Source organism: Hemiscyllium ocellatum, chromosome 22, assembly GCF_020745735.1.
Source record: "Hemiscyllium ocellatum isolate sHemOce1 chromosome 22, sHemOce1.pat.X.cur, whole genome shotgun sequence".
Taxonomy (NCBI): Eukaryota; Metazoa; Chordata; class Chondrichthyes; order Orectolobiformes; family Hemiscylliidae; genus Hemiscyllium; species Hemiscyllium ocellatum.
In genome coordinates this window covers 3543117-3569511 of record NC_083422.1, presented here as the reverse complement: position 1 = coordinate 3569511, position 26395 = coordinate 3543117, and the positions used below count along the sequence as shown (strand labels likewise).

Genomic DNA, 26395 nt, shown 5'->3' with positions numbered 1-26395 from the left:
GAGAGAGACTACCACCCCTCAAGGACCAATGTGAACATGTATATACAGAACCACAAAAAATTACCATGGAGAAAGACATGAAGACACAGGAATTTGGGGAAGTTAGTTGTCATATCTTGGGGACATTCTATATCACAGTAGAGGAGGTGTTGTAGCTTGTGTGCAACCGCACTATGACATCTGTTATTCTATTACTGAAATGTTGATCGTTATTTCTGCTGCCCAGAAACTGGAGGTATGATTAGTGATGGCACAGACTATAATGTCCCTTCCATTATCTGGCTCACCAAGAATTTCTCCCACTCTTACTGCCTAATATTGTCATGTATCAGAAGCATTTGGAGAGTGATATTTAATCTTGTTTGCTTGTATGTTATGTCAAGTAAAAATGAAAATGAATGTGATATAGGTTATGCTGACATAGGTTTGAAGATTATAGTTTCCCATGATGTTACTGCCATGTCTTTTTCAATGGAAAGATCCTGGGATATTCAAAGCCAGAAGTTCCAGGTTCAAGTCTTACCCTAGGACATGATAGCCAATGAAGGTGTGTTCATAAAACAACTACACAGGTTGAGTATCAATCTGCAGATCCTTCCAGCTGCTTTATCAATGACATTTTCTCCATCATAAGGTCAAAGATGGGAATGTTCAGCATCAATCAGCATGCCTCATGTTCTAAAGTAATACATTTCCGAAGCAATCAAGACCTAGAGAACATTCAGTCTGCACACAAGTGCCAGGTAATGACCATCTCCAAAACAGAGAGTCCAACCACTATTTCTTGATGTTCAATGGCATTACCATTGCTGAATCCCCCACTCTGAACATCCTGGGGTTACTATTCAACAGAAGCTGAATTGAAACAATCAATACAAGAATGGTGCTTACAAAAGCAGATCAAAGCCTAGGAACGGTATAATGAATAACTCACCTCCTAGCTTCCCACTGCATATCTACAATGTGAAAATTAGCAGTGTGATGGAATACTCCCCATTTGCATGGAGGAGTACAGCAGCATTCATGAAGCTTGACAGCACCCAAGACAAAACAGTATGCTTGATGGCACCCTGTCTAACACCTTCAACATGGACACCCTTTATCCCTGATGTGTAGTGGCACCAATATGTATCATCTAAATGATACACTGCAACTATTTATCTAGACTCTTTACATTGAATCTTCCAAACTTGCAACCCCCAGAAGGATAAGAGCAGCAGAAGCATAAAAACATCAGCACTTGCATATTCCCCTCCAAAAGACACACTATCTTGATTTGAAACACTGCCATTCCATCAAAATCTGGTCAAAATCCATGAACTCCTTTCCCACCAAAACTATGGATGTCACTCCACCCCAAGGACTGCAAAGCCATAGAATAAGAGTCATAGATTTATGTAGCATGGAAACAGACCCTTTAATCCAACTCATCCCTGCCAACCAGATATCCTAACCTACTCTAGTCAGATTTGTCAGCATTTGGCCTATATCCCTCAGAACCTTTCCTTGTCATGTATCCATTCACTAGTTCCACCATTTCCACTGGCCTCACCCTCTGTGTGAAAACGTTGCCCCTTAGGTCCCTTTTGAATCTTTCCCCTCTTGCCTCAGACCTATGCCCTCTAGTTTTAGACTCTCCCACCCCACGGAAAAGGCCTTGGCTCTTCACCCTATCTATGCCCCTCTGATTTTATAAACCTCTCTAAGAAAAAAAGGAAAATAGCCCCAATCTAGTCAGCCTCTCCCTGTAGCTCAAATGCTCCAATCCTGGCAACATCCTTGTAAATCTCTTCTGAACCCTTTCAAGTTTCACAACGTCCTTCCTATAGCAGGGAGACCAGAAGTGCACAAAGTATTCCAAACGTGGCCTAACCAATGTCCTATACAGCCGCAACATGATCTCCCAAAACCTATACTCAATGCACTGACCAATAAAGGCAAGCATACCAACGGCTTCTTCACTGTCCGGTCTAACTGGGACTCCACTTTAAGGAACTATGAACCTGCACTCCAAGGTGCCATACTATTAAGTGTATAAGCCCTAATTTTTTTTTAAAAATGCAGCACCTGCCACTCCTCAGTCCGTGGCCCACCAATTTTGTTGTCAACTGCAAATGTACTATGCATCTTTCTGATATGGAGGTACTCAGGTGGACAAGGTCAGAAGTCAGATGACACCAGGTTATAGTCCTTTGAAAGCTTGTGATTTCAAATAAACCGGTTGAACTATAACCTGGTCTCATTTGACTTCTGACATTTACCTTACCTTCTATATCCAAGTCATTTATATAAACGACAAAAAGCAGTGAACCCAGCACCGATTTTTGAGGCACACTGCTGGTCACAAGCTTCCAGGCTGAAAAGCAAGATTTAAGATTACTCTTCAAGGGCAATTAGGAATGGACAATAAATATTGACTTAGGCAGTGATCAAGCAAAAGGTTACAATTTAATTACCAGAATCTGAATTTGAAGCCTCTTCATCTGTGCCATATTCAGGATTTGACAGCTAATGCAAGTTAGCAAAACCCTGTGGTGACAGTTTCTTTTGCAGAGGGGTCATAATTGATGCCCGACTGATAGCATTAAATGTATGAGAGTCACATTGGCCTACAAAACAGAAGAAGAACCTTCACTCCATCAAATCTACGACAATCAAAAACAATCACCAAACTGTTCCAATCCCATTTAGCAAAGTTGTCCAGAATCTTCTGCTGTCTAAGAATCGAAGTTCCTTTTGACAGCAATCTCTATATTCTGCATTTTGTGCTTCCACAGGAGGATTGCACATTCTACACAGTGATTACCTGAGGTACGGTGATTTGGCATAGGATGTTCATAGCTGCAGAAAATAAACCCTAACTCATTTCCTTTATCCTGCTTGGCTCTGCTTTGGTCTTGCAGTTTTCTTGTTGGTGTGTGTGGCCTGCAGTGAGCCTTACACGGCCAGCTCGTGTGGCAGCACGCGGCCATTCTCTAACCGCCTGCCGGTTTGAATTTGGCGTGGGAACGGAGAGATGCTCTCTACGCAGCTGTCCAACCCGCCTCATTCTGTCTGAAAAAAAACACCCCGTCTGGTTTAAATTCAGGTGTACATGTTCCAGAGCCTTCCATGTGATGTATTTGCGGTGTGTTATTCATTCATCCTTCTGACAATTTCACAACAGTGACCCTGGAAAATAAGGAAATCTTGGCGAGTTGATAGCTGTTAACGTGAACTGACAATATTGTGGGTCCAGTTTTTATGTAACTTGGGGAAAAAAATAACTGCTATATATTAGAATATTGTGTTCAGTTCTGGTCGCAATGTAGATGCTTAGAGAGGATGCAGAGGAGATTTACCAGGATGCTGCCTGGATTGGAGGGTTGTCTCATAAAGAAAGGTTGAGGGAGCTAGGGCATTTCACACAGGAGACAGGCAAGAAAGAAGTGACTTGATAGAGGGGGACAAGGTAATGAGAGACATAAATAGAGCAGATAGCAGAGACTTTTCCCCAGGGTAGAAATGGCTGTCATGATGGGTCATAATTTTAAGGTGATTGGAGAAAGGTATAGGGGAGATGTGAGGGGTAGGTTCTTTACACAGAGCGGTGAATGCGTGGAGTGCACTGCCAGAAGTGGTACTGGAGTCAGATACATTAGGAACATTTAAGCGACTGCTGGACAAACACACGGATGGCAGTAAATTAAGGGGTGTGTAGATTAGACTGACCTTAGATTAAGATAAATGCTCAGCACAACATTGTGGGCCGAAGGACCTAGATTTAGATTAGATTCCCTACAGTGTGGAAAGGCCCTTTGGCCCAACAAGTCCACACTGACCCTCCGAAGTGTAAACCACCCAGCCACATTTCCCTCTGACTAATGTACCTAACACTATGGGCAATTTGGAATGGCCAACTCTCCTGACCTGCACATGTTTAGACTGTGAGAGGAAACCGGAGCACCTGTAGGAGACCCATGCAGACAGGGGGAGAATGTGCAAACTCCACCCAAGGCTGGAATCAAGCCTGGGTCTCTGGCTTGGTGAGGCAACAGTGCTAACCACTGAGCCACTGTGCTGCCCTGTACAAGATTAGATCCAAGTTTAACATAAATTGTGCTCCTTTAGAAGTGCTTTGTTAATTTATGTTACTACTTTTAATTAGTTGTTATTGATGTGCTCTCTCTTTCCCCTGGTATAAATGTATCAATTTGAACAACTTTGTGAATTTTGGTCATTTTTATATGGCAGTACTAGATGAATTTGATATCATTCTTGGTGATAGGTATCCTAGCCACAGACCAACTCACTAGGATACCTGTTTTGTAACTTTCCATACTCTCCTTGAAAATGGAAAGCCAATTTAGGTCTGATAGTACTTTTCCTCTGGTGCTGTTGGTTCAAGTCCCGCTCTAGACGTTTGATCGATTTTAGGCTGGCGGTTGGTGCAATATTGAGAGAGCGCTGCATTGTTAGCGACGGCATCTTTTGGATGAGATTTTAATCTGTGTCTTCATCTGTCCTCTTTAGGCAGGTATAAAAAGTTCCATGACACTATTTCAAAGAAAAATGAAATGTCTGCCTTGCTGTTTATTCCTCAGCTAATGTCAAAAAGTACATAAGCTGGTCATTAATGCTTTGTGCAAAGTGGATGCATTTTCTATGTTACAACAATGACTACACTTCTAAAATGCCTCATTGGTTGAAAAGCTCTTGGATGTCTCAAGGTTGTAAAATATGCTATGTACGTACAATTCACTTATTGTTCCTTTAAGTCATAGACATGTACAGCATGGAAAAAGACCCTTTGGTCCAACCTGTGCATGCCAACCAAATATCCCAACCAATCTAGTTCCACCTGCCAGCACCCAGCCCATATCCCTCCAAACCCTTCCTATTTATATACCCATCCAAATGCCTCTTAAATGTTGCAATTGTACCAGCCTCTACCACTTCCTCTGGCATCTTATTCCACACCCGTACCATCCTCTGTGTGAAAAAGTTGCCCCTTAGGTCTCTTTTATATCTTTCCCCTCTCACTCTAAATCTATGCCCTCTAGTTCTGGACTCCCCCATCCCAGGGAAAAGACTTTGCCTATTTACCCTATCCATACCCCTCATGATTTTGTAAACCTCAATAAGGTCACCCCTCAGCCTCTGATGCTCCAGGGAAAACAGCCCCAGCCTGTTCAGCCTCTCCCTATAGCTCAAATCCTCCAACCCTGGAAACATCCTTGTAAATCTTTTCTGTAAACCCTTTGAAGTTTCAACACTTTTCTCAATAAAAAGAATTGACTGTAGCATTATAAACAGTCGCACATTCTGCCTGTATTCTACTGGCATACTATGTCATGAGTATAGTGCATTACTGTTCCATTTAAACAGTAATACATAAAATGTATTAAGTTAAAAATCACACAACACCAGGTTATAGTCCAACAGGTTTAATTGGAAGCGTACTAGCTTTCATCAGGTGATAGTGGAGGGCTTGATTGTAACACAGAATTTATAGCAAAAATTTACAGTGTGATGTAACTGAAATTATACATTGAAAAATTGATTGTCTGTTAAGCCTTTCATCTGTTAGAATACAGTGATAGTTTCACTGCTTTCATGTGTAAATCACAAAACCCTTCTTTTTAAAGTTGCATTCTTGGGTTAGCTGCTAACAATGGTGATAGCTACACAATATATTGAAGGTGTTACCCCCCTGTGTTCTCTGTCTATGACCTGACGTTCAGATTGATTCTAATCTAATAAATGAGATAACAGTGTTTTACACAAATTCCTGCAGTTTTTGAGCTCAGAGTTCTACATGAATATATGCAGTTTTTGAGCAAAGTGCAATGTAACTCTGCAATACAAATTCACCCCACACAAAATATGTGTGCATGTGGGTCTTTGTCTGTCTGGGGTGGAGGTTGTGAGTGTGAGAAAGTGTGTGTGTGTCTATAAGGGTGTGTGTGGGTGTCTGTGTGTACCTGTGTCTGTGTGTATGTGAGAGTGTGTGTGTGTAGGAATATCTGTGTGTGTGTAGTGCAATGGTGATCACCTGTAATGTGACATGAACCCAAGGTCCCGGTTGAGGCCCTCCCTATGGGTACCGAACTTAGCTATCCGCCTCTGCTCGGCCACTTTCCTCTGCTGTCTGTCCCGAAGTCCATTTTGGAGGATGGTCACCTGAAGGTCCAAGGCTGAATGTCCTGGACCACTGAAGTGTTCCCCAACTGGGAGGGAACCCTCCTGTCTGTTGATTATTGTGTGGTGCCCATTCATCTGTTGTCAATGTATTTACATTGTCATTACAAAAAGGAAATTGAGTTACACACCTTCACCTTTGATTAAAGTTCAGCTCATACAAAATCTGTTCAGCATATTTCAGCGTTGTTTATTCAGTCATGGGATGTGAACATTGGTTCCCTTCCCTACTTGACTTTGAATTGAGTGGTTTCACTTGGCCATTTCAGAGGACAATGAAGAGTCTGAATAGGATAAAAAGTCCGCTGACTTTCCAAAAGTAATTGTCTTGTTTTATCCCTATCCAGTTTTATTTAAGCCTTTTTCGACAGTACAGGTATTTCAGTTGGCAGTAAACATTTACTGATAAAGCAGCTTGCTCCAGCTATTTTATGGGCATTTTACATTGTTGAGTCTGGAATTATGTGTATGTTAGACCAGGTAAGGATGGCAAATTTTCTTCCCTCGCAAATGTAATGAAAGAAGGTTGGAGTTTTTGATAGTATAGTTGTCATGGTCATCATTGTTGAGACTACCCTTCAATTCCAGTAGTTAAATGAATTTAAATTCCACCAGCTATTAGTTTGGGATGACATTAGCCTGTGCCTCTGGATTATTATAAAGTGATACTACCCCATCATGTCACCATTTCCCTATTTATCAATTAAGATCATTTTGACTGACCTGCATTGGATTCTTGTGCCCCTAATTAAATTCTCAGCTTTCTACTTAAATCTTTCTATCTGTTCCAGTCTGACAGTCTCCTCTGTAATTGAGGAGCAGTTACTCAGTGAGTGGAAGAGATTTGTTTGAAATAGACAATAGACAATAGGTGCAGGAGTAGGCCATTCTGCCCTTCGAGCCTGCACCACCATTCAATATGATCATGGCTGATCATAAATAGAATGCAATGTAGAGATCAGAGCTCAAGGAAGTGAGGAAACAGCAGGTTACTTCCAGTGACAGATCAAAGTGTGAGCCTGGACACAGAAGAAGCTCTCACTCCAACATGATGGCAAAGTGACAATACTGCATTCGAGCTCCTGGCCCAGGGCTCATCTGCTTCTATCTAGTTTCTCTTTTTTTCCTTTTTACTTTTACTTAAATTCTTTTGTTTTGCTCTCTTTTTTTCTTTCTCTTTCTTCTATGAATCCTTTTTGGCACCTTCAGTATACAAGAGTGGGCCTGGCCTCTCGAACATCTGTGGCAGTTGTGGCAGGACATGGTTCCTCAGGGAGAGCGAGCCCTCAGAGAGCTTGCAACAGCAGTGAATGTGGGCCTAGCAGCGAGAGATAATGTCAGAGCATAGCAACTTTGCTGGTGGGCCCTCCTGCGCAGGACTTGAGGTGATGGCAGTGGCACAGGCTTTCAAAATGGTGGTGATATTAAAACAACTTCTGCCATCAGTGGAGGAGGTTGCCAGCCTTGTAATCGTGATTAGATTACTTACAGTGTGGTAGCAAACACAAATTCCTTAACTTTTTTTTAGTAAATTCAGTCCATAAATGTTGATAGATTATCCAAATCTTCCTCGGTATTTAATTCTGAGCCTCTCACTCTGAGAATACTTCACATCTGATCTTACTTCCAGATAGAAATGACAGTGTCAAAGCTGTATTATGATTTCTCACTTCACTTTTTCATCATCATACATTGCAGCTTGACAGGACATCCATTAGAAATTATACTATCCTGACACTTTAGGCTAGGTTACACTCATTCTTCCCAAACAAAACTCAAATTAAAATTATTATCCTAAAAAACACTCATATGTTTCCAATCTTCATCTTTAGGTGATCATCCTCTGCTACCAATGTCAACTCAGATCCAATGAGACAGAAACAAGACTGCTTTGATATAGCTAACAAGAATCCAGAACAATATGAAGAAATGCATGACTACAGTCAGAGAAATTTTTAGTGATTGTTGCGAGGGTTAACAAGACAATTAGAGTCACAGAGTCAGGCAGCACAGAAACTGACCCTCTGGTCCAACTAGTTGATGCCAACCAATAATCCAAACTAAATTAATCCCACCTGTCTGCACTTGGCCCATATGCCTCCAAACATTTCTTAGTCATGTATTTATCTAAACGTCTTTTAAATGTTGTTACTGAACCCGCATGCGCCACTTATTCAGGAAGTTCATTGCACACATGAACCATTCTCTGAGTAAAAACACTGCTTCATGTCCTTTTTAAATCTTGCTTCTCTTATCTTAAAAATATGCCCCCTTGTCTTGAACTGCCCCACCATCTGCCATTCATCTTATTTATATGCCTCATAATATTATAAACCTCTATAAGATTACCTCTTAACTTCCTATATACTCATGAAAAAAAGTCCCAGCCTATCCAGCCTCTTCCATAACTCAAATCATCCATTCGCAGCAACATCCTGGTAAATCTTTTCTGAACCCTCTCCAGATTAATATTGTCCTTCCGAAAATTGGGCGACCAGAATAAGCCACAGTACTCCAGAAGAGGTGACACCAACACTCTGTACAATCTCAACATAATGTCCCAACTCCTATATTCAAAGGTCTGAGCAATGAAGGCAAGCATGCTAAATGCCTTCTGAACCACCCTCTCTATATGTGATGCAAACTTCAAAGAATTATGTACCTGAACAGGTCTGTGTCCTACAACACTACCCAGGGCCCTACTTTTAATTCTATAAGTCTTGTCTTTATTGGTTTTACCAAAATGCAATACCTCATATTTATCCAAATTAGACTCCATCTGCCACTATTCAGCCCATTGACCCAATTGATCAAGATCTCTTTGTAATCTTAAATAACCTTCACTGCCCTATGTACAATCAACTCTTACTGTCACCCACAAACTAACTAACCATGCCTTCTGTATTCTCATCAAAACTATTTAGAGTCAGAGTCATATAGCACAGATACAGACCCTTTGGCCCAACAAGTCCATGCCAAACGTAATCTCAAACTAAACTAATCCCACCTGCCTGCTCCTGGCCTATGTCCCTCCAAACCTTTGCTATTCATGTATCCATTCAAATGTCTTTTAAACGTTGTAATTGTACCTGCATCCACCACTTCTTCAGGAAGTTCATTGCACACTCGAACCACCCTCTGTGTAAAAAAAAATTGCCTAATCTTTTTCAAATCTCTCTCCTCTCACCTTAAAAATATGCTTTCTAGTCTTGAAATTCCCCATCACAGGGAAAAGATGACCACGTCAACTATATCTATATCTCTCACTTTTTTATAAACTTTTAAATGGTAAATAAAAATGGATCAAGCATCAATCTCTATGGACCTCTGCTGGTCACAGGCCTCAAGTCCAAAAATCAACCCTTCACCATCATTCCCTGTCTCCATCCATAAAGCCAATTTTGTATCCAATTGATAAGTTCGCTCTGAATCTCATGTGATCTAACTCTACTAATGACTCCACCATGCAGAACCTTGTCAAATGCTTTAGTAAAGTCCCAAGTAAACAATGTCTACCACTGCGTCCTCAATTTTCTTAGTTACTTCCTCAAATAACTTTGTGGGCGGCACAGTGGCACAGTGGTTAGCACTGCTGCCTCACAGCACCAGAGACCTGGGTTCAATTCCCGCCTCAGGCGACTGACTGTGTGGAGTTTGCACGTTCTCCCCGTGTCCGCGTGGGTTTCCTCCAGGTGCTCTGGTTTCCTCCCACAGTCCAAAGATGTGCGGGTCAGGTGAATTGGCCATGCTAAATTGCCCGTAGTGTTAGGCAACAGGTAAATGTAGGGGCATGGGTAGGTTGTGCTTCGGCGGGTCGGTGTGGACTTGTTGGGCCGAAGGGCCTGTTTCCACACTGTAAGTAATCTAAACTCAATCAAGTTTGTGAGACACAATTTTCCTTACACAAAATCATGCTGACTATCCCTAATGACTCATTGCCTCTCCAGATGCATATAAGTCCTATCTTTCAGAATCACTTCCAACAATTTACCCACCACGAAGTCAGACCCACAGGTTCCCAGACCTCTCCTTACATCCCTTCTTAAACAAAGACACAACATTAACCAGTCATCCGGCCTGCACCTCACCCGTAGTTATAGATGCAAGGGGACCCACAATTTCCTTCCTAACTTCCCATAAATCCTGGGATACACTAGATCAGGTCCCAGAGATTTATCCACCTTTATATTCGCTCAAGACTCCAACACTTGCTCTTCTGTAATGTGAACTGTTTTCAAAACATTAATATTTATTTCATTGAGTTCTCTGGACTCATTCTTTCTAAACATTAAAAACTGATGTGAAATATTCATTTAATATCTCCTGACGTTCAACCTTCTGGTCACCCAGTTATAGGAAGGATATTACCAAGCTGGAGAGGGTTCAGAAAAGATTTACCAAGATGTTACCAGGTATGGAAGCTTTGAGTTATAAAGAAAGGCTGGATAGGCTGGGACTTCTTTCACTGGAGCACAGGAGGTTGAGAGGTCATCTGATAGACATTTATAAAATAATGAGAGCTATAAATAGAATTATTGATAGTTGCCTTTTCCTTAGGATAGGGGATTTTAAGACTAATAGGCACATTATTAAGGGAGAGGAGGGCGTTTTAAAAAAGCCATAAGGGGTAAACATTTTACACAGAGGGTGGTTTGCATGTGGAATGATCTTCCTGAGAAAGTGATGGATGTGGGTACTATTACAACATTTAAAATACATTTGGATAGATACATGAATAGGAAAGATTTGGAGAGATATGGTCCAGGAGCAGGCAGGTGGACTAGTTTAGTTTGGGATTATGTTTGGGATTGGTTGGACCGAAGGGTCTGTTTCTGTGTTATATGACTCTATGACAAAGGTGACCTCTTTGACCTTTAAGGGGCCCTACTCTTTCTGGTTGCTGTCTTGCTCTTAATGTACTTCTGCAGCCTTCTCTTCTGTGTAACTTAGTCCTTTCAATCCTGTCACATGGTATTGTTGAGCTATGAAATGCCCAACTGAAATGTAAAACTTACTGCTCTGCCTTTCTCATTTGTGCTTGAGTGATGTTCTCAAAGTCACAAGACAATTAAACCAATTTTATAAACATGGATTCTAGTCAAGACACTTATTCAGGAAAATAGGGTTAGCAATACACATTTTTTTTAAATTTGTGCTCCACATGGGCAAGGCCATTCCTGAAACTTTGTTCTTTTCATGGGATGTAGGCATTTCTGTCAAGTCCAGCATTTAATGCTCATTCCCAACTGCTCATGAGAAGGTAATATTGGACTGCCTCTTGAACTGTAATACATGTTGTATATGTTCATCCACAGAGCTGTTAGGAAGTGAGTTCCAGGCTTTTAACCCAGCAACAGTGAAGAAATGGTGGTGAGATTCCAAGTCAGTGTGGTGTGTGGCTTGTAGAAGAATTTGCAGTTGGTGGTGTTTCCGTGCTTCTGCTGCCCTATTCTTCTAGATTGCAGAAATTGGGGGCATGGAAGGTGCTCTTGAAGACCTCTGGTTGAGTTGCTGTAATACATCTTAGAAATGGCACATAATGCTGACACTGTGTGTTAAAGGTGGAAGTACTGAATTTTGAAGGTGGTGTTGGAAATAGTCATTGCCTGGCACTTGTGTAGTATAAATGCTACATTCCATTAATCAAGTAAAGCCTGAAAACTGTTCAGTTATTTCTGCATGTGGACATGATTCATTATCTAATATTAATAGTGCTAAACATTTTGCAATCATCCGTAAATATTCCCACTTCTTACCCAATCATGAATGAAGGTTTTGTTGAAGCAGTTGAAGATGGTTTAGTTAAGGATAATAGGCCCGATACTAGTTTGAGGCCTGAGGAACTCATGCAGTAACGGTGGAGATGATTAATCTCCAACAACTACAACTACAACATCCGTGTCAAGAACAAAAACAGAAATTGCTGGAGAAACTGGCAGCATCAGTGTAGAGAAAGTAGAGTCAATCTTTCAAGTCCAGTGACCATATTGAGGTGTATAAATCATGAACGGCATAGATAGGATGAATGCAAGAATGCAGGAATGGGAAATTGAAAACGAGAGGAGAAGATGAGAGGAGAAAGAATTAAGAAGGACCTGAGGGGTAACTTCTTCACACAGAGAGTGGTGCGCATATGGAATGGGCTGCAGAGAAAATGGTTGATGCAGGTACAATAGCAACATTTATAAAAAAAATTTGATTGGCACACACAAGGATATGGACCAAATGCGAGCAATTGGAACTAGCTGAATGGGCACCATGATCAGCATTGACCAGTTTGGGCAAAGGGCCTGTTTCCATGCTGTGTTACTCCATGAGTCTATGACCCATCTTCAAAACTGTTCTTCTCTGACTTGACTATGCCTTATTATTTCTGTGTTGTCGCTCCACCAGGTTGACAGTTTCAATTTAAAATGTGCATGCTGCTGTTTCCACTTTCTCTATTGCAGCAGGGTTGACCTTCGGCTTGACAGGAACAATGGACAGGGAGTATGCCAGGTGACGAGGTTATAGATTCTGGTTGAATATAATAATGCTGCTGTCAGTGGCCCACTGCATCTCACAGAATGCCAGTTTTGAATTGTTAGGTAAAAGTATAACTCAGAAATTTTATCTAGTGCACTAAAATATTCACAAAACTGTTTAGCTTAATCAGTTTTAATTAATAAACAAAGACATCCATTAAAGTGCTTATGCAAAAGTACAGCATTCATTCTTAGTTGCAGAACGTGCCTTTTTCCAAACTTAATATTTTTAATACAAACTTACGCATAACTTATCACTGTTATAAAAATTCAAAAGACCAGAATCTTGAGTAATTTTCTTCACTTTAAAAAGGATAAATATAAGGAAGTGTTCTTGCTTATACAGCACCTTTCATGATATCACAGTGCTGAAAAGTCAATGAAGTACTGTTCAGGTGTTATCACTGATGTAACATAGTCAAACAGTGCACAGTTCCACAAATAGCTATGAAAGAAACGATTATACCAGCTGAAAGATAAATGTTGGCTCAACCAGATGCCCTATTCTTTTTAAATAGTGCTATGGGATTTTTCACATCAACTTGAAGAAATGTTAAGGCATCAAATTGAGTATTATATCAAAAGATAATACTTCTGACAGTGATACACTCCCTCAAGTACCGCATAATGCTCTCAATTTACATTATGTGCTGAAATTTTAGGAATGAGTTTTTTTGTCCCACAAATTAGAGGGTTGCTAGTTTGCCAAGCCTGACACCTTATCTCAGTTATGATTATCCATTGTAACAATGGAGAAATAGTTTATATTTAACTAGATTATAAAATATGAATTTAATTTTAAGAGGGTTATGTGAATTTCCTCATACACCTAAGATTGACATATGCTACAATCAGAAAAATTATTGTTATGCAAGCAAGTGCAATAACATTCTTCCATATGGCCCACAAATCAAATCCACTTCCTTGCCCACACAAGTACTCTTCACCATAACATCTAAAAGAAAAACAAAATTCAATTTTAGATGCATTGGAAAAGTACAAATCATATCTTATATCATGAACACATGTAAGATATAAATTTGGCAATGCTGAAATCTAATTATTAGAAAATCAATCCATGAGTGAGATAGCCACAACTCAAACATAAATCATTCTCTAGCCATGTTCCCATTGGGTAAGGCTTTCCATTGAGAAGACAACTTTGGAAAATCAAGCCTTTGAAACAAACCAGCGCAATAGTCAAATCGTCTGGTATGGCAGCAGCAAATAACTTGACTTCAGTCACTGATGCACCTTGGGACTCTGAGGATATCCCAAAATATACACATGTGCAGAAGTTGTCAGTCAAGCATGAATAATACAACAAAACAGAAATTGTTGGTGAAACTCAGTGGATCTGGTAACAAAGTCACATTAGTGAAACATAGAGGGAAAACATTGTGTTATTGGTAGATTTACAATCTTTACTTAGAGTCATAGAGATGTACAGCACAGAAACAGACCCTTTGGTCCAACTCATCCATCTGACCAGATATCTTAATCTAATCTAGTCCCAGTTTTCAGCACTTGGCCCATATCCCGATAAACCCTTACAATGACAGATGCCTTTTAAGTGTTGTAATTTTACCAGCCTTCACCAGTTCCTCTGGCAGCTCATTCCACACACGCACCATCCTCTGTGTGAAAATTTTGCCCCTTAGGTCCCTTTTCATCTCTCCTCTCTCACCCTAAACCTATGCCCTCTAGTCCTGGACTCCCTCACCCCAAGGAAAATACCTATTTATCCTATTCATACCCTCATGATTATATATATCTCTATAAGATCACCCCTCAGCCTCCAATGCTCCAGAGAAAACAGCCCTAACCTATTCAGCCTCTCCCTATAGCTCAAATCCTCCAACCCTGGCAACATCCTTGTAAATCTTTTCTGAACCCTTTCAAGTTTCACAACATCCTTCTGAAAGGAAGGAGACCAGAATTGCACACAATATTCCAAAAGTGGTCTTTCCAATGTCATGTTCAACCGCAACATGACCTCTCAACTCCTATAGATTAGAGTGGTGCTGGAAAAGCATAGCAGGTCAGGCAGCAGGAAAATCGACGTTTCGGGCAAAAGCCCTTCATCAGGAATAGAGGCAGAGTGCCTGCAGAGTGAAGAGATAAATGAGAGAGGTGGGGGGGGGGGCGCAGAAAGTAGCATAGAGAATGACCTGGGGGTTACAGTGAGAGAGAGACTCACTGAGATTCTTGTAGAGAGAGCAGGAAAACTTCTTCAAGGCAGGCATCCTTGCAAGAGATTTGCAGTAGGGTTAAAATCAACGAGGTAAAAACAAGGACTGCAGATGCTGGAAACCAGAGTCTAGATTAGGTGAATTGGCCATGCTAAATTGCCCGTAGTGTTAGGTGAAGGGGTAAATGTAGGGGAATGGGTCTGGGTGGGTTGCGCTTCGGCAGGTTGGTGTAGACTTGTTGGGCCGAAGGGCCTGTTTCCACACTCTAAGTAATCTAATTAGAGTGGTGCTGGAAAAGCACAGCAGGTCAGGCAGCATCCAAGGAGCAGGAAAATCGACGTTTCAGACAAAAGCCCTTCACCAGGAATAGAGACAGGGTGCCTCCCAACTCCTATACTCAATACTGAATGTAGCTCAATTGCAATGACAGATAAATAACTCAGCCAGCTTTTTGGGCCTGAGGTAGGTACACAAAGTTGGGAAATGTTTTGACTATCTCAAGCAAAGTGAAGGAAACTTCTTTCTAGGGTGGGTACATAGAGTCATTGAGATGTACAGCATAGAAACAGACCCTTCGGTCCAAATCATCTATGCTGACCAGATATCCTAACCTATTCTGGTATTTATACATGTTTATATTTATATATTTATATTTGCTGGGATTTATTTTGTCACTCCTTACTTAGACAAGATAAGGAGGTGTCAAGAGCTAGTAGCTTCTGTTACTTTGGTTGATTAACATTCTTATGAAGTTGTTGAAATAGCAATTTTAAAAGAAAGTGTTATGATCTCAGCTGGGTCTATTAACAAATCAATCAAATGCTAGATAGAAACCTGGTAACAGATCATATTTTAATTTGTTTTATACCATTCATAGAACATAGAACATTATAGCACAGTACAGGCCTTTCAGCCCTCGATGTTGTGCCGACCTGTGAAACCAATCTGAAGCCCATGTAACCTACACTATTCATTGTCATCTGTATGCCTATCCAATGACCATTTAAATGCCCTTAAAGTTGGTGAGTCTACTGCTGTTATAGGTAGTACATTCGACGCCCCTACTACTCTCTGAGTAAAGAAACCTCTGACATCTGTCCTATATCTATCACCCCTCAATTTAAAGCTATGTCTCCTCATGCTAGCTATCACCATCTGAGGAAAAAGATAGCGATGGCTAGCACGTCCAACTTATCTAACCCTATGATTACCTTATATATCTCAATTAAGTCACCTCTCAATCTTTTTCTCTCTAACGAAAACAGTCTCAAGTCCTTCAGACTTTCCTCGTAAGACCTTCCCTCCATACCAGGCAACATCCTAGTAAATCTCCCCTGAACCCTTTCCAAAGCTTCCACATCCTTCCTATTGTGCAGTGACCAGAACTGTACGCAATCCTCCAATTGCGACCGCATCAGAGTTTTGTACAGCTGCAGCATGACCTCATGGTTCTGAAACTCAGTCCCTCTACCAATCAAAGCTAACACACCGTATGCCTTCTTAATGATCCTATCAACCTGAATGGCAACTTTCAAGGATCTATATACCTGGATACCGAGATCTTTCTGCTCATCTACATTACCAAGAATTTCACCATTAGTCCAGTAATCTCCATTCCTGTTACTCCTTCCAAAGTGAATCATCTCACACTTTTCTGCATTAAACTCTATTTGCCACCTCTCAGCCCAACTCTGCAGTGTATCCATATCCCTCTGTAACCTACACCATCCTTCAGCACTATCCACAACTCTACCAACCTTAGTGTTGTCCACAAATTTACTAACCCATCCTTCTATGCCCTCATCCAGGTCATTTATAAAAATGATAAACAACAGTGGACTCAAAACAGATTCTTGCGTACACCACTAGTAACTGAACTCCAGGATGAATATTTTTCATCAACCACCACCTTTTGTCTTCTTTCAGCTAGCCAATTTCTGATCAAAACCACTAAGTCACCCTCAATCCCATGCCTCTGTATTTTGTGCAGTAGTCTACCATGGAGAACCTGATCAAATGCCTAACTGAAATCCACATACACCACATCAACCACTTTACCCTCATCCATCTGTTTGGTCACCTTCTCAAAGAACTCAATAAGGTTTGTGAGGCACAACCTACCCTTCATAAAACTGTGTTGACTATCCCTAATCAAGTTACTCCTTTCTAGATGATTATAAATCCTTTCTTTTATAACCTTTTCCAACAATTTACCCACAACTGAAATAAAGCTCACTGGTCTATAATTTTAAGGGTTGTATCTACTCCCCTTCTTGAACAAGGAAATAACATTTGCTATCCTCCAGTCTTCTGGCACTATTCCTGTAGACAACGATGACATAAAGATCAAAGCCAAAGGCTCAGTCATCTCCTCCCTGGCTTCCCAGAGAATCCTAGGATAAATCCCATCCAGCCCAGTGAATGTATCTATTTTTACATTTTCCAGATTTGCTATCATCTCCTCCTTGTGAACTTCAATCCCATTTGGTCTAGTAGCCTGTATCTCAGTATTCTCCTTGACCAGATTGTCTTTTTCAAGTCTGAATACTGACCATCTCTTCTGACCTCACGCACAACTTCCCACTACTATCCTTGATTGGTCTGAATCTCATGACCCCTCCTAGCTGTTCTTAGCTCTCTGTTTAGATCTTTCCCAGCTAACTTGTAACTCTCAAATGCCTTGAGTTATCACATCTTATCCTAACATAAGCCTTCCTCTTCCTCTTGACAAGAGATTCAACTTCCTTAGTAAACCACAGGTCCAATGCTCGACAACTTCCTCCCTACATGACAGGTACACACTTAGCAAGAACATGCAGTAGCTGGTCCTTGAATAAGTTCCACATTTCAATTGTGCCCATCCCCTGCAGATTCCTTCCCCATCCTATGCATCCTAAATCTCGCCTAATTGCATCGTAATTGCCTTTCCCCCAGCTATAACTCTTGCCCTCAATATATACCTATCCCTTTCCATCATTAAAAAAAATATAATTGAATTGTGATCACTATCATCAAAGTGCTCACCTATCTCCAAATCTAATACTGGGTTGGGTTCATTACCAGTACCAAATCCCATGTGGCCTCGCCCCTTGTTGGTCTGTCTACATACTGTGTCAGGAAACCCTCTTGCACAAATTGGACAAGAACTGATCCATCTAACGTATTTGAATTATCGTATTCCCAGTCAATATTTGGAAAGTTAAAGACCCCAGTCTCCCATAACAACTAACCTGTCAATCTCGCTTCCATTGAGGATCATTTTTGTTATCCTTTCCTCTACATATCTGGAACTATTTTGAGGCCTATAGAAAACTCCCAACTGGGTAACTTCTTCTTTTCCTTTTCTAATCTCAGCCCATACTACCTCAGTTGACGAGTCCTCAAAAGTCCTTTCTACAACCGTAATACTGTCCCTGACTCGCAATGCCACACCAGCCCCTCTTTTACCATTTTCTCTGTTTTTACTGAAACATCTAACTTCCAGAACCTGCAATAACTATTCCTATCCCTGCTCTACCCATGTTTCTGAAATGGCCAGAACATTGAAATCCCAGGTACCAACCCATGCTGCAAGTTCACCCACCATATTCTGGATGTCCTGGTGTTGAAGTAGGCACACTTCAAACCAGCTTCTTGCTTGCTGGTGCCTTCTCACAATCTTGAAACCTTAGTTCTGACCTCACTACTCTCAACCTCCTGTATATTCAAACTACAATTTCAGTTCTCATCACCCTGCTGAATTAGTTTAAACCCACCCAAAAAGTATTAGCAAGTTTCTCCCCCAGGATATTGCTACCTGTCTGGTTTAGGCGAAGACCATCCAGTTTGTAGAGGTCCCATCTACCCCAGAAAAAGCCCCAATTTATCAGGAATCCAAAACCCTCCCACCTGCACCATCCCTGTAGCCATCAAGACTGCTCCACCATTTGATCATTTCAGATATGTTTCTCAACCTTATTCTCCAGCCTTATCCCCATAATCTTTGATCCCCTTATTAGTCAAGAAAGTATTTACCTCTATTTAAAATACAATAAATGACTTGGCCTCCACAATCTTCTGTAGAATTGAGTTCCACAGATTAACCACCCTCTGCTTAAGAAATTCCCCCTCATTCCAGTTCTAAAAGGTCATCTCTTCACTCTGAGGCTGAGTTCTCAGGTTCTGGTCTCTCCTACTAATGGAAACATCCTCTCCACCTCCACTCTATCCAGGTCTCTCAATATTCTGTAAGTTTCAATGTGATATCCCCTCATTCTTCAAAACACCATTGTGTACAGACCCAGGATCCACAACTGCTTCTCATATGACAAGCCCTTCATCCCCAGGATCATTCATTTGAATCATTATTTTTGATCCCGTGCTACACCAGAACATCCATCCTTGGATATGGAGTCAAAATTGTTCAGAATATTCCAAATGTGGTCTGAACACAGCAGTATATAGGCTCAGCAGTACATCGCCACTCTTGTATTCTCGCCCTCTTGAAATGAATATTAATAGTACATTTACCTTCCCAACTGCCAACTCAATCTGTATGTTAACATAAAGAGAATCCTGAACTAGGACTCACTAGTCTCTTTGGTGCTTCAGAATTCCAAAGTTGTTCCTCATTTAAAATAATCTATACCAGTATTTTCCTACAACGTGGAGAAAGTGAGGACTACAGATGCTGGGGATCAGAGCTGAAAAATGTGTTGCTGGAAAAGCGCAGCAGGTCAGGCAGCATCCAAGGAACAAGAGAATCGACGTTTTGGGCATAAGCCTGAAAGCCAGATTCCTGAAGAAGGGATTATGCCCGAAACGTCGATTCTCCTGCTCCTTGGATGCTGCCTGAACTGCTGCGCTTTTCCTACAACGTGCATAACCTCACACTTTTCCACGTAGTATTCCATCTGCCATTTCTTTGCCCACTCTTCTTGCCTGTCCAAGTCCTTCTGCACACTTCTCTTCAATACTACCTGTTTCTACAAACTTAGCAACAATGCCCTAAGTTCCTTCATTCACATTAACGTATAATGTGAATAGTTATAGTCCCAACACTGACTCTTGCAGAACTCCACTAGTCACCAGCTGCCATCCTGACAAAGATCCCTTTATCCCCACTTTCTGCATCCTGCCAGTTAGCCAGTGCTCTACCCATACCGGTTCTTAGCCATGGTACCTAACAGTGTTACCTTATTTAGCAGATAGTCAATCCTCTATCCATTCTATTACCTAGCCATGGTACCAAATACTCTATTTTATTTAGAGAGAAAAAAAACTGCAGATGCTGGAATCCAAAGTAGACAAGTAGGAGGCTGGAAGAACACAGCAAGCCAGGTAGCATCAGGAGTTGGAGAAGTCAATGTTTAGGGTCAAGACCCTTCACTAGGACTGATTAAGGATGGCAACCCAAAAAGTCAAATTCTCCACCTCCTGATGCTGCCTGGTTTGCTGTATTTTTCCAGCCTCCTGTTGTCTAATTTTATTTTCTTCAATGGTCTCCTGTGTCTATTTGGAAATCTGAATAGATCATGTCCACTGGCTCTCCTTTGTGTAACTTGCTCATTATCTTCTCAAAGAATTCTACCAGATTTGTCAGGCATGACCTCCCCTTGATGAAAACATGCTGACTCAGCCCTATTTTACCATGTACTTGCAAGTACTCTGTAATCTTATCTTTAATAATGGATTCTATAATCTTACCAATAATAGGCTTACAATTTCCTATATTCTGCCTCCCTCCTGCTTAAACAGGGGTGCTCCATTAGCTATTTCCAGTCCTCTGGATCCTTCTCTGATTCCAGTGATTTTTGAAAGATCACCATCAATACCTCCACAATCTCCTCAGCTACCCTCTTCAGAACTTTAGGATGTAGTCCATCTGGTCCGAATTATTTATCATCTTGAGGCCTTTAGCTTCCCCAGTGCCTCCTTTCATGATGGCTACTGAATGGAGCTTTGTTCCCTGTATCTATTGAAATTCTGGTATCTTACTGATTTTAATAAGTGGTCTCTCACTGAAACATGAGCATGCAATACTGCATACATTGTTTTAATAATAAACAGAAGTTTATGAACAAAAGAAATAAAGATAAAATAGAATGAACCAAGCAATAAAAAAAACAATAAAACAATCCATGCACAAAAGCCCATTCATTGTACTCCCAGGCCTCAAAAACTATTTTGAAAGAAATCACTATGAACACTGAAGTACCTAAGTCACTTTAAACTTCAGACACACAGAAAACCCAGGTAGTTAATGAGGTGGGCATTGAATTAACTTCAGAGGCTAGTTTCCCATCACCAAGGAAAGTCAGATAAAAAGGAAAAGGCAGTGGACTTGCATTGTTGGTAAAAGAGGAAGTTACACAATAGTGAGGAAGGATCCTAACTTTAACAATGTGGAACAAAAAGCATTTGGAGGCATTTGTGTAAAGATTCCAAGATTCAAGAGATACTGGAGCAATTCCTACAGATTGGAATGTAGCTCTTTTTAAAGAGGGAAACCTGGAAATTAGACCTATCAGCCTGATTTGGTCATTGGGGAAAATGCTGGAGTCCATTCTGAAAAAACTTAACAGCTGAGTACTTGGGAGGGAGGGGTCATACAGAATTAGCATGGATTTATTAATGGGAAATCATGCTTGAAAAATCTATTGGAATTCTTCAAGAATGTAATTCAGGGTTGATGAGGACAGCCAGTGGATATGGTTTATTTGAACATTTGAATACTTTCAACAAAGTCTCACAGAAGACATTAGAGAATAAAATCAAATCAAATGGGATTGGGACGAGTGTATTTAGATAGATAGAAAACTGTTGGCAGACAAGAAACAAAGACATAAATAAACAGGTCTTTTTCCAAATGGCAGGCAGTGACTCATAAGGCAAAGATAAAGGTAAAGTCCCAGAAGATTAGAGGGCTGCTCTCTTATTGGAGAGACAATTGTGGTGGTCACCACACCTCAGACGAAGGGAGAGGTTGAGAAAGAGAGTCTTTTATGGTAGCCTAAGCTGGTGTGAGGAATTGAAACCACGCTGTTGGTGTCACTTTGCATTGCTAACCAGCTTGGTCTCTCAGTGGCTTGTGGTGGATCCCGGCTTGGTCTCTTGATGGTATGTCGGCCAGTCTGTTGGTGACTCATGGCAGTGTCTTGGCTTGGCGTGTAAGTGGATCCTGCTTGGCATGTTCCCAAGGCACCGGGGAAATCAAAAAAGTGGCAGTTTGAGCAGCAGTGACCGTATCTGTGGTAGGAGCATTGAAAACATGCAGCTGAGGCTTCCCGGGAGTGAGATAAGTGGAAGACTCATCAAAGACGATTGAGCTTTTACTTAATTCTTCATTTTTCTAGTTTATACTATGAAAGACGTTAATGTTAACTATTACCTTATTACTGTTTTTAATGTATTATATGAAGTTATGCTTAACTTTTTAACTCTCATTTCTCTTACTCCTTTGTACCTAAGGTTTTTTTTGTACCTAGGTACTTGGTACCTAAGATGGTACCATATTATACACTTTTCACTATACTTCTGTACTTAAGTACACATGACAACAAAAGCTAAAAAAAATCTAAATCAGCCGTCCAGCTAACTGAGTTAATCTTAGATGCCAATCTGATCACTCCACGTAACATCAAGAAACAGCTGAAAGCATAGGATACTTCAAAGGCAATGGGCTCTGATACATCCCACCATTAGTACTCCAGAACTAGACACGCTCATAGCCAAGCTGTTTAAGTACAGCTACAACATTGACATCTATCCAACAATGCGAAAAATTCCTTGGCTATGCCCTGTGCAGGATAATACAAACCAGGTTAATTACTGTCCTAATGGTCTACTCTCGATTATCAGGAAAGGGGTCTCTGACAATGCTACCAAGCAACACTTTCAAAGGAATAAGCTGCTTAATGAAGCTCAGTTTGAGATGGTCTCAGCCACTCACCTCCTGAACTCATTAGAGCCTTAGTTCAAAGACAGACAAAGGAACTAAACTCCAGAGTGGAGATGAGGCATGTACATTGATATCAAGCAGCGTTTGACCAAGAATGACATCAAGAAAAACTGAAGTCAATGGGAATCTGAGGCAAAAACTGTCCACTGCTTGGGATCATACCTATCACAAAGTAAGATAGTTGTAGCAGTTGGAGATTAATCTTTTCAGCCCTAGGGTATCTCTGCAGGAGTTCTTCAGGGTAGTGTTCTGGACCCATTTTTAGCTGCTTCATCAATGACATATTGTCCTTCTTAAGATCAGAAGTGGAGATGTTCGCTAATTAAAACAAGAGATCAACAGCACAAAAAAGACTCCTTGGCTCGTTGCATCCACGCCTGTGAAAAACAAACACCTGACTGTTCTCATCCTATTTTCCACCACTTAGCCCAAGTCCTTGTATACCTTAAATCGTAAGTGTATACCTAAATATTTCTTAAATGTGATGATAGTTACTGCTACTACCACCTTTACAGGCAGTTGTTTCCAGATTCTCACCATCCTCTTGGTCAAAACATTTTCCCTCATATCTCTTCTAAATATTCTGTTCCTTATCTTAAATCTATGGCCTCTGATCAATGATCCATCCATCAAGGGGAAAAGTTTCTTCCTGTCTATCCTATATATAACCCTCATAACTTTGTACATCTCAATCTTCTCTGCTCTAAGGAAAACAACTCCAGTCTATCCAGTCTCTCTTCATTACTAAACTCTCCAGCCCAGGCAGCGCTCTGCTAAGTCTCCTTTGCATCCTCTCCAGTGCTATCACATCCCTCCTTTAATGGGAATTCCAGAACTGCACACAATTACCTAGCTGTAGCCTCACCAATGTCATAGACAGTTGCAGCATAATCTCCTAGCTCCAAAACTCTGTGCCTTATCTAATAAAGGCAAGTACATCACATGCCCTCTTAACCACTTTTGCACTTATCCTGATACCTGAAGTATATATGTACATTAAGGTCCCTGTCATCTTCAGTGTTTCCCAGGGTCCTACCATTCACTATGTATTTGTATGCCTTGTTTGCCTTCCCCAAATGCAATTATCTGGATTGAATTCCATTTGCCACTGATTAGCCCATATATCCTTTAGTAAACTAAGATCATCCACCTCACTATTTACTGCCCCACAAACTTTTATATTGTCTGCAAACTTATTGATCAATTCTCCTACATTAAAGTCTAGATCATTTGTGTAAACCACAAACAGCAAGCTCCAACACTAACCCCTATGAGACATCACTGGACAGTTTACCATTCAGAATAACACCCCATAACCATCACTGTCTGCTGCCTGCCACTCAGCCAATTGTGGATCTAATTTGCGAAATTTCTTTGAATTCCATGGAATCTACCAGACTCGACTTATCAAAAATCTTGCTGAAGTCCAAGTATATTCCATCAAAAGCAATTCCATCATCTACACATCTGGTCACCTCTTCAAAAAATTTAATCAAGTCAGTCAACATGACCTCCCCTTAACAAAATCACATTGACTATTCTTGAATAATCCCTGCCTCTCCAAATGAAGACTAATTCTGTCTCTCAGAATTACTTCCATTAGTTTCCCCACCATTGAGATTAGACTGAGTAACATGTAGTTTCCCGATTATTCCGTACTCCTTTCTTGAATAACGGTATCTTATGGGCTGTCCTCCACTCCTCCAGCACCTCTCCTGTGGCCAGAGAGGAATAAAAACTCTTTGCAAGTGTCCCTGCTATTTCCACCCTTGCCTCACTCAACAAACTGGGACACATTTCATCTACTTTTAAGTCTGCCAGACTGCTCAAAACCTCACCTCAGTCTATTTTTAAATTGTATCACAAACTTTCTCCCTGATTTCTATAGCCATAACACACCTCTCACTGTTGAACAACGATGCAAAGTATGCATTTCGAATCCGACCTATATCATCTGATTCTATGTACCTTTTGGGGTCCGACTCATTCCCTCATTATCCTTTTAACCTTAATATATTTATAGAATTTGCCTTTATTTTTATCTGCCAGTATCCTTTCATAATCCCCTTTTAGATCTCCAAATCTCCCTTTTCTGTTCTCTTTTGCACATTCCTCTTGGGCTTCTGTTGTTTTGAGCCCTTTCTATTTGTCATATCCCTTCCTTTTTGTCTTAGTCCAATACTGTATATCCCTTAATATTCAGGGTTCACAGGATTTGATAGACCCACCCTTTTTTTTAATTGGAATATGCCTCCTCTGTATTCTCCATAATTCGTTCTAGAATGCATCCCACTATTCTCAGATAGATTTACCTGAGATTATGTGCTCCCAGTCCACTCTGGCCAAATCATATCTGACCTTAGTAAAGCTGGCCTTTCCATTTTAGATCATTAACTTTAGGCTAACCATTATCCTTTTCCAAACAATATTGAATCCATTAGAGTTATAATTGCTACAATCTTGAATCTAATGGAGTTATGATATTCAGCACCATTCACGATTCCTCAGATTCTGAAGCAGGCTGTGTTCATATTCTGCAAGACCTAGAGAACAAGTTTGGACTGATAAATTGCAAGTAGCATTCATGTCACCTAATGCCAGGCAACTGTCATCTCCAAAAAGAGAAAATCATACCATTGCCTCTTGACATTCAATGACATAGCCATCACTGAATCCTCCACTATCAACACTGTGGGGGTTACCATTGACTAGAAACCAAACTCAACAAGCCATATAAATATTGTCGTTACCAGAGCAAGTCAGAGGCGACAATTCCTACCATGAGTAATTCATCTCTCGTTTCCCCAGTGCCTGTCCACAATTACACTGCACAGATCAGGTCTATGAAGGAATGCTGTCCACTTGCCTGGAAGATTACAGCTCCAACAGCACTCAAGAGGGTTGACATAATCTGGAATAAAGCTGTCCATCTACTACATTTAACATTCAATCCCTTTACCACAAATGCACAGTGGTAGTAGTGTGAACCATTTATAAAGTGCACTGGGGTAACTCACCAAAGCTTCTCCAACAGCATTTTCTAAATCTGCAACCTCTGCTACTTAGAAAAACAAGGACAGATGCATGGGAACACTATCATATGCATGTTCCTGTGCAAGCCACATATCACCCTAACTAGGAATAATATGATTAATCCTTCACTGCCTCTGGTTCAAAATCCTGAACGCCCTTCCTAATGCAATTGTGGTTGTTTCTATAAACTAAAACCACAGCATTTCAAGACGGCAGTCCAACAGTGCCTTCTCCAAAGCATTAAGATTCAGCAATAAACAAATGAACCAATGAACAAATAAAAAGAACTTACATGTGAGCTCACAGTCATCATAATTGCAGCTAAGCATTCACCATGTATTATTAGTAAACAGCCTTGGAATAAAATAAGATCTGACTTTGCTTCATTCAAAGTAATTCATAGTGCTTTTGAATATGACCATTAAATTTGAATACAAAAATAAGGTGAAATCCAGTCCATTAATTTTTGTTTGTGGGCATTTGATCATGTTATTGTTAGGAAGGACTGTTGTTACTGTCTTGCCCCT

At 40.7% G+C, this 26395-nt stretch overlaps 1 protein-coding gene across 1 annotated transcript in view; it reads right to left on the bottom strand.

Annotated features, from left to right (window-relative positions):
• Positions 1–13160: 13160 nt before the first annotated feature.
• LOC132826114 (broad substrate specificity ATP-binding cassette transporter ABCG2-like) overlaps positions 13161–26395 on the bottom strand; it is a 104610-nt gene continuing 91375 nt past the window's right edge. The window contains exon 14 of the mRNA XM_060841764.1: positions 13161–13659. Within this exon, the coding sequence (XP_060697747.1) occupies positions 13512–13659 (148 nt within the window). The 3' untranslated portion in view covers positions 13161–13511. The remainder of the gene's footprint in view (positions 13660–26395) is intronic.